We start from the raw sequence: 13,707 nt of genomic DNA, 5'->3' as shown, positions 1-13,707 counted from the left end.
TTGTTTCTGCAATCACGTCCTCGCCTGAATAAAATCTTTTTCCCGCCAGCCATTTCTTTAAATTAGAGAACAAATAGTAGTCCGAGTGTTCCGAGGGAGCCAAATATGGAGAATAGGGGGGTGTGAAATGAGTTGGAATTCTATTTCTATTACTGTGGCGACCGCGTGAGCTGGTGCGTTGTCGTAATGGAATAGGTAAATCACTCGACTCCCTCTATTCAAGCGAATGCCAAGCACAAGGAAATAAACCGACTAAGCATAACCTCGATACGTGCTAGCAGTGCCATGTTTATGACTTTGGACGGACGTTTCAATCGACCCTCGTATATTACGAAATTTTTCGCAAAAATGTCTACTTCCAAATTTACAAAAACTGAATACAAATCAGCAAATTTGAACGTATTTCGCTACAAATAGGCAGTAATCAATAAACTGAGAATCTTCCTGTCACCAGAAGCAATCAACTCGGCTTAGTTTTCATCATTGCACCGCTTTTGTCATTCTCTTGCGAGACTTTTTATTCAGGTGTACAATTAATTTTTATCCTCTTGTTTCGACTTCCTCTTGCTTTGAAATTACTTTGAACGCGCTGCATGGCATACTTTTAGGCGAATAACAAATTCGCTAATTAATTTCAACTACGTGTAACAGGCGTACAACCACAAAAATGCTCTTAACAAACCAAGAAAAAAATTACTGCCAAAGTGCGCGCACTTACACATACAGACACATATTCAAGAAATATTTGCAAAATAGAATGAAAAAAAGCGAAAAGAGACGAAAAATAACAAAAAAAGAAAAAAATCAGTCCAAAGAAACCAATACATATGCATAAATTATTTGTCTGATTGATTAGACATTTTATAGACAACGACACAGCCTGTAGCCTACACATACACACGTACATAGAAATACGGCGTTGTCTACTATGCGGCGCATACCTTTATTTTATGCAGCTAAACTCACTTTATTCCTTTCACTTGCCACTTGCTACTTGCCGTCATTTTATCCGTCCTCGGCATTTCATTCGATTTGGTTTGGTTCCAGCAGCGCCTCAAGGTTAATGTACATTTTCATTATTTATTTTTATGGAAGATCGTGCTCAACTTTTGACGAGTGAGATTGTCACGCGACCCGGTAAAGTACAAATCCTTGTAGGCTGAGCGTTTTTCCTTGGAATCAGCTTCGCTCCGCTGATTACCTTTCAATACCCAATACACTCAGGTGAGCAGCGTATAATCAGCCAGGCACAGCAAATACAATATTTATAGTTTACATTTAGGCGCACACTTTGCGTTTCGCTTTGCTTCAACATCCCTGTCGCATTAGTGTCATTACTTTTGGTTGTTGTTTTTTGTCTTATTTGTTATTGCCATTCACTCAGCTCAACTCAAGGAACGAATGATTTCTGTTTTATGACAGTAAATGTCTGTTTGGAATTTATTTCGGTTTATTCTCAACCCCTCGCTATATCTGCTTTATTTTCGATCATTACCTGCTTCGAACCTTCGTTATTTATTTCTTCGGGTTGGTTTATTATAATCTTTTTATGTTTTCACATTTTTTGCCTTTTCGCAGGCCAGTAATTATGGCGAGACATGCAATGTTCGATACGCTCCAATGTTTTTGATACGCCTGGTGGCATTACTTTATGGTTGATTTGCGTTTCCACTGGCTTAGCGTAGGTGTACCACATAAATATCTGTGCATGTGTGTATGTGCATGTATTTTTTGTGCAAATGTGTGCGCGTGCACTTCATTTTATGGGCTAATACAATTCATTTGCAATCTGCAGGAATTTGTGGGTTGTTTTAATTTAAAAGTAAAAGCGTAATTGCAATAGTAAAAGCTGAAGAGAAGCACAATCTCCTGCGTTCGGCGCCACCTTGCTCGAAGGGCAAACTTTAAAGTGATGGAAAATTATTGCAAAGAGCGGATAGGACCGCCGAAGCGCTTGAAATAAAAACTAGCGGTAAAAAATGGGTTGTGGAGAGAAAACACCAGGATTTATGCTAAAAGTTGAAGGAAAATATCGGCCCAAATCTGATTCCACACGTCAAACTCTTATTTTCATTATAGAAAGTAGAGCCTTTGAAGCTTCTCAGCAGTAAGCGCCAACTTCCAGGTTGTCGGCATAAATATTTATGACTTGTAGCTATTTCATGTTTTGAGCAGTAAAAATGTGTTGAGCAGAAACCTTTGGAAGCTGTTTGCGCTTCAGTTTCCTGGTAGGTCTTTTAAATTCGCATGAATTACAAGTACATTCATATTTGGTGGAAGAATATTTAGGCTTTTTTTTAATTTTTTTAGCTTGAGGTAGTTCATGAGGTGGATTTAAAGGCTGTTGTTATTGTAATATTGTTTGTTGTCAAGGGCTTTTTACCAGCAGCGATGTAATGGAACCAACATTTGCTGAGCAGAACGGCTTTCGCACACGTGCACAAATATGGCACGAATACTCCAACGTTCATTACATTGCTTTTATCGAGCTCTTCGTACAATTCTCTACTCTATTCTTTTGCTGCTTGGTACTACTAAATTTATTGCCATCGAGAAGAGATGTAGGAGAATCAACAAAAAAGTTTTTTATGTGAAGCGAACTGAGCTATCGTTTTAATCAGTAATCCTTTCCAATAAAGATGATTGATTTTAGAAAAATATTAATAAAAAAAAAAAATAAGATAAATAAAAGAAAATGAAAACGAGAATTATATAACGCATGATTTTGCTGTTTCAATAGTTTGGCCACTCCAAATTCGCTAGGACACTTCTAGAAAGCACAAGAACTAACATTTACTAAAAACGAATGAGGTTCAAACGCCGCACATTGGACAAAACATAGTAAAAACTCTCGTATTAGAGCTAAATGAAAAGTCGCAGCCTTACATTTTTTCTAAGTTTTATGTAATTTAGATATATTGAGTGTATAGGAAAATTGGTTTGAGGTTCAATTGACTTCAGCTAGTTTTGACCACGGCCCTTCAAACTGAGCGCTTCAAATTAAAAAAAATTGTTTTCCTTTTGTTTTCAATTTAATGCCTGGAAATGAATGCACAGTGAGTATCTATAAAGCAAATGAAATCCAATTTTGCGCGCTTAGTAACAACTAATCACCTTTCAGCAAAAGTAATACCTTGGATCAGGACTCATATATGTTTAGAGGTACAGTTACTTAGATATGTGTAACATTTTTCTATGGAATAAAACTCTATGATTTAGTAAAATTTTGATACAGTATCCGTCTATTCAATAGTCTATTACCTCTCATTAGTATACAGTTTTATAGACCATTGAACTTGCATGGGATATAAAACTGTGATGCGAAACGTCAGAGGGCCAAGACCACCACAGCCAACGTGTCCGATTCTTTTAGAGCAAATAGTAGTGACACTATTTCCCCCACAAAGTAGTGATCAGGAATATGCTGCCAACACAAGCAGAAACGTTCCACCAGTATCAACAGACGTTATTTTGCAAACGCTGAAACGCATAAAAGACTGCAAGGCTCCTGGTCCCGACGGCGCCCCAAATAATGCACTAAGGGTAGCTATACGGGCAAACCCGCAAATATTTGCGGACTTATATACCACATGCCTAGAAGAAGGAACCTTTCCAACCAGATGGAAGCTACAGCATTCTGCTACTTAAGCCAGGAAAACAACCTGATCACCCAGCCGCATACAGACCTTTATGCATGTTGGACACAACAGGGAAAATACTAGAACGTATCATATGTGATCGGCTCCAGGAATACTTAGAAAGCCCTGGTGGTCTCTCCGATAACCAATTTGGTTTCCGGCGTGCAAGATCAACATTAGATGCGATCCGAATCGTAACAAACATAGCCCGGGAAGCTATTAGCGGAGGGCACACTGCTATGAAGCTCTGCGCAGTCATAACGCTGGATATAAAAAACGCGTTCAACTCGGCAAATTGGTCCAACATACTGCTGTCTCTAGAAAATTTGAATATACCAAGCTATCTACTGAGCATTATTCGAAGCTATTTCAGCAAACGAATTTTACGGTATGACACTGATGATGGCCCAAAAACATATGAAGTCACAGGGGGAGTTCCACAAGGATCGGTTTTGGGGCCAACTCTTTGGAGTATTATGTATGACGGGGTTCTGAAATTAAAACTTCTAGCAAAAACAACAATCGTAGGTTATGCGGACGACATTGCGCTAGTTGTAGTTGACAAGCGACTGGATCACCTAGAAGCAAAATGCAATGATGCGGCAACGAGAGTACAACGTTGGCTCAGCAATGCAGGTCTAGAGCTGGCAGCACAAAAAACAGAGGCAGTGCTGATAAGTGCTCGGAAGAAAAAAGCGACCATGAAACTCTCAGTTGGTGGACACGAGATACTCTCAAAGGAGGCAATAAAATACCTAGGTGTAATGATCGACACGAGATTGAGCTTTAAGCAACATCTAGCAGCAGTTAATAACAAAGCAGCGGCGGTAATGGGCGCTCTCACAAAAATACTACCGAATATAGGTGGCCCACAAGGGGAAAGAAGGAAACTATTCTCAACAGTCGTGGACTCAATCATACTCTACGCGGCACCGATATGGGCAGAAGCAAAGAACATTCACATGCGTGAAGTGGTGCGCACACACAGAGGGAGTGCATTACGGGTTTCATGTGCATATAGAACGGTATCAGACGATGCAATATGTGTTGTAGCCGGGAAATTGCCAGTTGATATTCACGCAAGAGAGCTTCGCCGCCTCTATAGCGAGCAAGGAGCTAAACCAACGGCAACAGAAAAAGCCATCGAACGAGAGCGATCTATGTATGAGTGGCAAAGAAGATGGGAAGAGTCACCTAAAGGGCGCTGGACGTACAAGTTAATACTACATCTCGAGCAGTGGGTAAAAAGAAAGCATGGTGAAACTGATTATTACCCTACGCAGATACTCACCGGTCATGGCTGCTTTATGGAATATCTACACCGCTTTCAGCTGACAAAAAACCCACTCTGCCCAAGCTGTCCTAATGCAATCGAAAGCGCGGAACACGTGGCTTTTCATTGTGATCGCTTCGCACGAGAACGTGCAATACTTGAAAGGGTTTTGGGACACTCAGCTAGTCCTAATGACATCGTACAGGACATGTGCTCATCCAGTGCTAAATGGGTAGCGGTTCGAGCGTTTGCTGGAAAAATTATGCTACGACTCCAATTCATCGAATGGGAGCGCAAGACCCAGCAACAGCAACTACAGTTGTAATTACGAAATGGAGATGAACTGTTTCCGGATAGAATGACGACAAACACAGACACTTGAGTGAATCACTCACAATAATATCAGACAGAAGACAAGACGATAGTTCGTAAAAACTGCGCTATCGCAAATTTTCCGATGTTCCATTTCCTCCAGAACCACGGATGATAACAGTGGGGGGAGTGGATATTATCGCTGACGTAAGATCTCCATACGTCCACAAGAGAAGGACCTGGACGCAGGTACCTGGTTGTGTCAATAGACATAAACGCCGCTCCACCTTGATGAAATGTTTACAGCGGTCCCAGGGTGGAAATCAGCCGAGGAGGAGGAATGTTATAGTGTTAGTGGGAGCATGCCCCACATACCACTGGTGCGACGGCGCCTTTGATGATGTTTCTGACATTTTGATTTTAACCTCCTAAAAAAAAAAAAAAAAGCAAAGACCATTGAACTTTTGCGCATACAGTGCAAGTTTCAAGAGCTTCCAAAATCGCGTTGGTTATTCACATTTTTTTCTGCTGACGATGTCGGGTGTTTTCTTCCATGTAAAAAATGTGGAGTAGACTTTTAATGATGAAAATGCAGCAGACTGCTACCGAAAAAAGTTCTTAAAATTTAATGTAACTTGAAACTTGAATTTAACTTTATCAAAACTTAATAAGCTTAAAAATTGCATACTTGAAATTTGGTTCAGAAATTCTTAATCAGAATCAGTTCGAAATTTTGTTGCAAATTTGCCAAATTCTTAAAATTTTTGTACAATGTTGTAGGATATTAATTAAAATTGAAAAATTATTAACTAAGCATTCAGAACTTGTCATTATACGCTGTACACTTTCTTTTAACGTTGACTGTATGTTTCATGATAAGCTAAGATCTTTATATCAAACAATTTTCTTTTACCCAATAAATATATGAATTCAAATTATTTTACTCTGGTAAATTTTCTGCTGATATGACCAACGATCAACTCTAAGTTGCAGTCCATTTTGAATGCCGGTATTCAAAAACTTATTAGTTCGTATATGCCCATTTTAATGTCTGCAGTAGTTACCCCGAATATTTTGATGGATGCATAAAATTTTCCGTTCCTAAACTCTAACGACTTTTCGACACCCCCCCACGCACGCATTCACTCACTCACTCACTGTCAACTAACTTTCATCATCGCACATCGTGGTGTCGTTAGAAACTTTTTAAATGCTTACATATTTTATGCCAAGTAGCATTCCATTGAGAGCGAGCGCATCCACTTCATTTGACTTTGTGTCAACAAAAGTTGAAAACTTGAGCGCAAGTTACATAGTAGCGAAATACGAGTACGAGTACGAGCACGAGTGCGAGTGCATATCTGACATACATAGACATAGTTGCAGTTGCGGCTTTTCGGCTAGTTACACAATGGGTGCGAAAAAACTAAATCTAAAGTGGTGCTGCCTACGCATTTATGTACATGCACATACATATAAACATGCAAAAGAAAACATTCTACATATGCGAGTGGGCTTATGTGTGAGCTTCTTTCAAAACATTTCCTCAATTACGCGTGCTTCGAAAAGTAGTGCGACAAAGTCACTTCAACAAATTGGGTTACTGGTGTTAGCGTAGAAATAAACCTCCTCCAGTTTTGTAAAAAGTGCACATCTTAACATAGTTACCAACTAAAAAAAGAGCAACAAATAAATAGAAATAAAAAAAAGTAAGTTGGATCGATACGCTGTGAGCAACTACAGGTCTCTATATAAGTACAAAATTTGAGAACTTTCATTTCGTGTGCATTGATTTAAGTATTCAATGAATGAAATAATATTTTAACTTTATTTAAATGTTGTTGTAGCATCCTTACTAAGCCTTGCCTGGGTAAGTGCTCTACCAAGTGTTGTTATCTAGGTTACGGAGCTCTTAAAAAACATCCGAAACATGCAAGTACAAAGTGGCACAAAATCAGTCATCCAATTTTGTTTTTGGATAACTTTTTTACTAAAAATACAATTTTGATTTTGAAAATCTTTATTTTGACCTTTACGCGCTCCATTTTTTGTCTAGATCACAAGTGTCAAATCTGATTGACAAAAAACGCAATTGCAAAAGTTATAAATGTTCCGATGGGGTGATTAATTTTGCACCACCTTGTATTGTAACAGGCATTGTCGAGAACACTTCAGTATTGGAAATCTCTCAAGCCTTCAAGTCTTCAATCACAATTCATTTGTGTAACATTTTGTCAGCAATTCTATGGTCAATACATCTGAATTGGAAGGAGCATGAAATTTTCATCTGCATCTCGGACTCTACTGTTAAACCCGAGCTTCAAGAAGAGATAATTTAATCTTAGGTAACCCAATTTTTAGAGCGGCCGCGGTAGCCCAATGGGTTGGCGCCGGACTACCATTCGGAAGCGCACAGGTTCTAAGCCTGGGACTCGAATCAACAACTGATAGAAAAAGTTTTCCCTCGACAGACAATGGCAAACCTCCGAGTGTATTTCTGCCATCAAGAAGCTGTTCATAATAAAAAAAGAAAAAAACAACTAAGCATTTGCCGGGCAATTTTCTCCTATTTGTGGAAAAACATCCGAACGCACACAACAAATAAGAGGAGAAACTAAGCCAAACACCCAACAAAAGGCTGTAAGCGCCAATTATATACTTACATACCTATATATACTCATATGTATACCTCAATACCCCTAGCGAGGTTTTTTACCTCCAACTGAGCAACTGTCGATGTCATAACAACAATCATTGCAAGTAGACTATCACTCGATGGTCTAGATTTCGCGTACAGTTTTTTAAATATATAGGGCCCACCATCTATCGTTACGGATTTGAACTAGGTATTATTTGAAGAATGGTAACACTTAGCTGTCATCTGATTTGACAGAAAATTAGTTTTATTCTTCCGCTGAACGAAAATGGTTGTGTATACGCTCAAAGAACGCTGGGAAATATTGCGACATTACTTTGAAAATCATGGTAATGTTGCAGAATGTGTACGAAAATTACTTACGGCAATGCGAAGAAGAAAAGCACTGCCTTCGAAGATCGCATTATCAGCCTAAATTCTGATATTATTTGGCCGCCTCGGAGCTGCGATTTGACGCCGTTGGATTATTATCTTTGGCGTGCCGTCAAATACCAGTGTTATGCTAACAAACCAGCAACAATTGATGCACTGAAGACCAACATACGCGATGTCATAGCTGAAATACAGCCGCATACAATCGAAAATGCGTTTAAAAATTGGACCGATCGTATGGGATGGTGCATGGCTAGCCGAGGCAGCCATATGAATGAAGTTGTGTTCCATCATTGACCGGAAGGATTGTACTTCAAAATAAAAAACACAGTTTGGAAAAATATTGAGTAGTTTCTTTTTTATAGCATTTTTAATTCCGTAAAGTTATATGGCGGACCTTTTATTTCTGCTTCTAGAGCAGCTCAGGCCAAAACTCTCAAAATCACATATTTCCATTTCGCTGAAAAAAGAGTTAAGAGAACAACTCACTCAAGCGTTTGATGCCAACGAGTTGGAGTCGCAAATTATAAGAAAAAAGGACTTTTTGTCACGAAAATAATGCGAAAGGTAGAGATTATACAGAAGAACTAACCTTTTATTCATACATTTATTTTTATATAATTATAATTATATAGTCTAATGGACTTTACATGATAAGGGATGTTTAAGTTTGCAGGTATAAGAGCTTCAAACTATAGCAAATAAATATTTGTAAAGTATACTCGTATTGACATCATCGGCCTTAGGAACTGCGCTGCCTTCTCCAAACTGGATAAAGAGGCAAAGAGAATGGGTCTAGTGGTGAACGAGGACAAAACGAAGTACCTCCTATTATCAAACAAACAGTCGGCGCACTCGCGTATCGGCACCCACGTCACTGTTGACAGTTATGATTTCGAGGTTGTAAAAGACTTCGTATACTTAGGAACCAGCATTAACACCGATAACAATGTAAGCCTTGAAATCCAACGTAGAATCTCTCTTGCCAACAAGTGCTACTTTGGACTAAGTAGACAACTGAGCAGTAAAGTCCTCTCTCGACGAACAAAACTAACACTCTACAAGACTCTCATTATGACCGTCCTAACGTATGGCGCAGAAGCGTGACGATGACAACATCCGATGAAGCGACGCTTGGAGTGTTTGAGAGAAAGATTCTGCGTTAGATTTTTGGACCTTTGCACGTTGGCAACGCAGGTGAATAAAGATCCAGCTGGTACGTTGGTTGGGTCACGTCGTCCGAATGGATACAAACGCTCCGCCTCTGAAAGTATTCGATGCGGTACCAGCTTGTGGTAGCAGAGGAAGAGGTAGGCTTCCTTTGCGTTGGAAAGATCAGGTGGTGAAGGACTTGGCTTCACTTGGTGTGCCCAACTGGCGCCGGTTAGCACGAGAAAGAAATGACTGGCGCGCTTTGTTAAGATAGTAGTCTGGTAATTTATTTTGAAAATTTCGAGTTTCGGTTTTTTACATATTTTGGAAGTGCGATATATTGGTAATATACTGTACAAATTTTAGACCGAAATTCGAAATATTGACGAAATTATAGCACATACATGAGAGCGGCTCGTACTTGCGCGCGCTAAGCTGCTAAAACTTTAAACGCGTTTTTCTCAAAACAACGTTTTTCCGGATGGCCATCGTGAAAACAAATTTTCTATCTAACGGATTGAGCTGAAATTTAGATATGTTTTTCTACACATCAATAGTTCTGGCGGGTAGTAGATTTAATTTATTTCGTCCCTAACTTTCCATTTTTTAGTCTGATTTCCACTTTAAAAAAAGGCAATTTTCTTACGAAGTCCGCCATTTTGTTATTTTTTGTCAAAATCATTTGATCTTACTACCCGCCAGAACGGCAAGCACACTGATTAATAAGCAATTTGTTTTTTCTGTTTCAGACGACCACAAGTGACGAAATCACGCCGGCCAGCCACTGTACCTCCTTTTTTGCCGTTTGCTGCAGTGTACAAAAATAGTATCAAAACATTAAAAAAAAATAGAATTTTTTTTGTACTCCTTCTGATACCTTTAAGAACATATCAGAAAATCAAGCCGATTGAATTTTATTTTCCCTTCGAAAAAATGTCCCAAACATGGCCTCAAAAAACGTGTATGGTACCAGACTGCTACCTTAAACTCAACCAAAATCGCGTCCAGATATATTGTAGAGTGATTGGATTATTTCTGAGACATTGCATTAGGCAAAAAATCAAAGTGAGAAACTGATCTAGCAGTTGAAAGATAGTTGGATGAATTCAATATTTAACTTGCTACAGAATCCGATGGTGGGAGTCATGCAAGAAAGAGAAAGAAGAGCCTTGCAGATTATGGCGAAGTTTGCTCTTCCAAGTCCTGCCTCAATCACAACTTTAGCAATGCAACAGATGAGGCGGAAAAGGGTGTTTCATAGCGCTTTTTTAATTAAATTCCTATCAAAATTTGCATACGTAATTAGGATAATTTTGATAAATATTTCTCTAGGTTATATTTCTTTAGATGTTTCTCTAGGTTAAGACATTTTTGCAGTCCGTTTTCTGCCAAGTCCTTCCAATTTATAAATATTCTGAACAAAAACAAAGCCGCACCATAAATACAATTTCTTAGAAAACTTCGACGCCGAACGAATGAATTCTTGCTCAAAATATTTTTTTATTTTTTTTCCAAAATTTATTCACAAGTTGCCGAATGCTATGTGTGTGAATCTACGAAAGAAGTGGGAAAGAGCGAAAATTATAGTTATGTATAGTTGTATGTAAAAGCGTTTAGATGAATACATTTTATAGCGAATTCAATATCAATATAAAAAACACTAGTATCGCTAGAAAATTGCTGATGTTACCAGTATCTTTTGCCTCTGAACGATATAATGCCAATGGCGAATAGTGGAATGCAGTAAACTTCGATGGTGTCTCTCTATCCGACATGCAATTGTCTATTAGGTCATCTGTTAGGTATAGATGTACACCAACACATCTCATGAAAGCATTTGCCAGCCAGATATCTTCCCATTCGTCTCCCTCGTGCTTGCATTGGAACGCGTGATGTGTGTGTACTTTTATTCGGGCGCAATCTTGTAATTTACTATCACCGAATGCCAAAAGGTAATGGTTGCCAGGACCATCGTCAATTTGAAAGATCGCGTATTTCCCGCCTTTTTTCACCAATTCATCCTTATATTTAATCAGTGCATCCCCTGGATATTTGCCAGTGCAAATGCGCTTTAGCTCATGCGATCCCAAAATTTGACACCGAGAGCCCAGTCCAAAGTCTTGTGCGAGAGTGTCTAACTTTCGGGCGGAGATGAAAAGCACAAAAAAAATTTTGAAAGCAAACATCAAGAAAATTATATTTACAGCTGAAATAAAAAATAACTTTTCATTTGTGCCTGTTTACGTTTCAAGGTTGCCATGAGCGTATTAGTATATTCAAGTACTTGGGGGCATGCTTGAGTGCAAAATATGCTCTAGCGAACTCCCAATGTGAAACTTATAGGGATTACTAACTCACTAACTACTCAACTAGTAATGAAAAAAATCGGACATTCAGATTAAAAAAAAAAAATTACCAAACTATTTTTTTCACAAAAATCTCAAAAAAAATTTCACAAAAATTAAAAAAAATTATAATTTACTTGCAAAAATAAAAAAAATATATATTATTCTTAAAAATAAGTTATTTATAAAATACTTTTTTTTAATATAAAAATGAACCAAAGATTTTTAACTTTAAAAAACTCTATACCAAAATTAGTTTTTCTTTTAATTTTTTCAGTTTATTTCCCCAAGCCGCTTTGTAGGTAAGTTAAATTTCGCATTTATTAATCGTATTGAATAATTATTGGTTTTACTAAAAAATGGGTTACTCGTAGCATGTACCTTAGGGCCTGAAACGAATTCTGATGTCCCCCAATTTGGGTCGAACGAAAAATCCCACTTTGACCCATTTAGAGTGTTGGAGCACTCGAGTCCAAATGTATGACCGACCCCCACTAACTTTGGACGGCCGATCCACCCATGCCAGTGGCACACCCCCTGGAACTTCCCTGGGGGGTTCCCCATACAATCATTTCAAAACATCACCATTTTTGGCCTTTACATGAGGAACTAAAAAGTTCGACCCAAATTGGGGGACATCAGAATTCGTTTTAGAAGTATAGTTCCTTCGGCAAAGTTTCTTAGTTTGATCCCTAGAATATGATTTTCATAGAGCAAGGGGCGTTTTTTTGCTGCCCCACATCTCGACCCGGCCTAATGTACCTACATACCTGGTAATATGTTATGTAGGCTCATATGGTGAATAGTCAGGTGTGTATACCAAATTTTGGCAATTCGCATACAGGCTCGCATCAGTTAGTGGACGAATTGCCAGGATCTGTCTCAAAGCTAAATTTACAGACATTCGCCTATTTGGTAGTGCATTGTGTGTATGCCAATGGAGAAGGAGGAAGGAAAGAAGAGATGAAAGGATGGCTCCCCAAGCGCCTAGAGGAAGAATGCAGTCGGTGCCATTGTCGAAATATAATATTAAACCTGTGCTTGATAAGCTGAACGCCAGTGTGGATAAAGAAGGCATATTTGGTCTAACAGTCAAAAAGATTTGCTTTCTGTAGCGCGGAGATATTAGTCGACTTCGTTACAAACATCAAAGCACCCTCAAAACTACTCGGATATTCTTGGATCGAAGAACCAGAAACCAACACAATGTTCAATGATCAGCTCCTCCGATTTTATATTCGTCCAAGAGAATGTCGAGGCAGCCTTCACTCAGAGTAAAGTCGCATTTTCCGGAAAAAAATAATTTCTACCTAAGTTTAAGAGCTAACGATGTCAACCTGAGGTTCTAACCTACGACCGCGTAGCTAATGAGCTGAGAGTTTGGTTAATGGCATCTAATATTTTTAAATTCTCATACCCAAATTCTCATACATTATCCATTGGTATCCTCGTACAGAGCTAGAGCCTTACCCAATGCATTTTTCCATATCGGCATACACCTAAATGAAGCTTTTCAGTAGATTTTCTCAGAGGCATTTCTTCTCGCTAGCAGCTCAGTTAATAACAAATTTTTGGTAAATTTCGTAGCTTTGACTTCTAAGAAAGTATTAAGAAGACCGCCAGTGGATTATCAGCTTGTAAGAAAGTGTATTCGTCACACATACATATGTACATTTATTTGGAGATAAAATGGTGGTGGAAAATTATCTTCATATGGAGTTGCGCCATAAATTTACGACTGTTTTTACAAAAATCTGTTAGCTGTCATTTTTAATTTGGCTACCAAGCAACGATGCAAGAATAAAATGTTTGGCTTAAAATGTCTTGTATACTCTCACTTAAGTACATGTGTACGCACTGATATAAGCGCTTTGCTAAATCTGAGAAATATAAGCAAACGTAGAGATAAAAATTTACTTGACAAGCCAGGCATTCTTTGGTGCACAAACCCAACAGGGA

The 13,707-nt window shown here is 38.6% G+C and overlaps 1 protein-coding gene across 1 annotated transcript; it reads right to left on the bottom strand.

The window, feature by feature from the left end:
* Positions 1 to 10,885: 10,885 nt before the first annotated feature.
* On the bottom strand, positions 10,886 to 11,602 carry LOC128864559 (uncharacterized). Its single transcript, XM_054104282.1, has 2 exons — positions 11,094 to 11,602; positions 10,886 to 10,956 (listed from the first exon to the last, which is right to left on the bottom strand). The coding sequence occupies exons 1-2, from the start codon at positions 11,587 to 11,589 to the stop codon at positions 10,943 to 10,945; spliced, it is 510 nt and encodes a 169-aa protein (XP_053960257.1). The 5' UTR covers positions 11,590 to 11,602; the 3' UTR covers positions 10,886 to 10,942.
* Between the last annotated feature and the right edge of the window lie 2,105 nt (positions 11,603 to 13,707).

Source organism: Anastrepha ludens, chromosome 5 (assembly GCF_028408465.1).
Source record: "Anastrepha ludens isolate Willacy chromosome 5, idAnaLude1.1, whole genome shotgun sequence".
In the NCBI taxonomy this organism is placed as follows: Eukaryota; Metazoa; Arthropoda; class Insecta; order Diptera; family Tephritidae; genus Anastrepha; species Anastrepha ludens.
The sequence above is the reverse complement of the archived record's forward strand: the minus strand, read 5'-3'. Positions and strand labels throughout refer to the sequence as shown.

Excerpts from the sequence above, each read along its gene's own strand:
- LOC128864559 (XM_054104282.1), bottom strand. The coding sequence starts at position 11,589 with ATGTTTGCTTTCAAAATTTTTTTTGTGCTTTTCATCTCCGCCCGAAAG.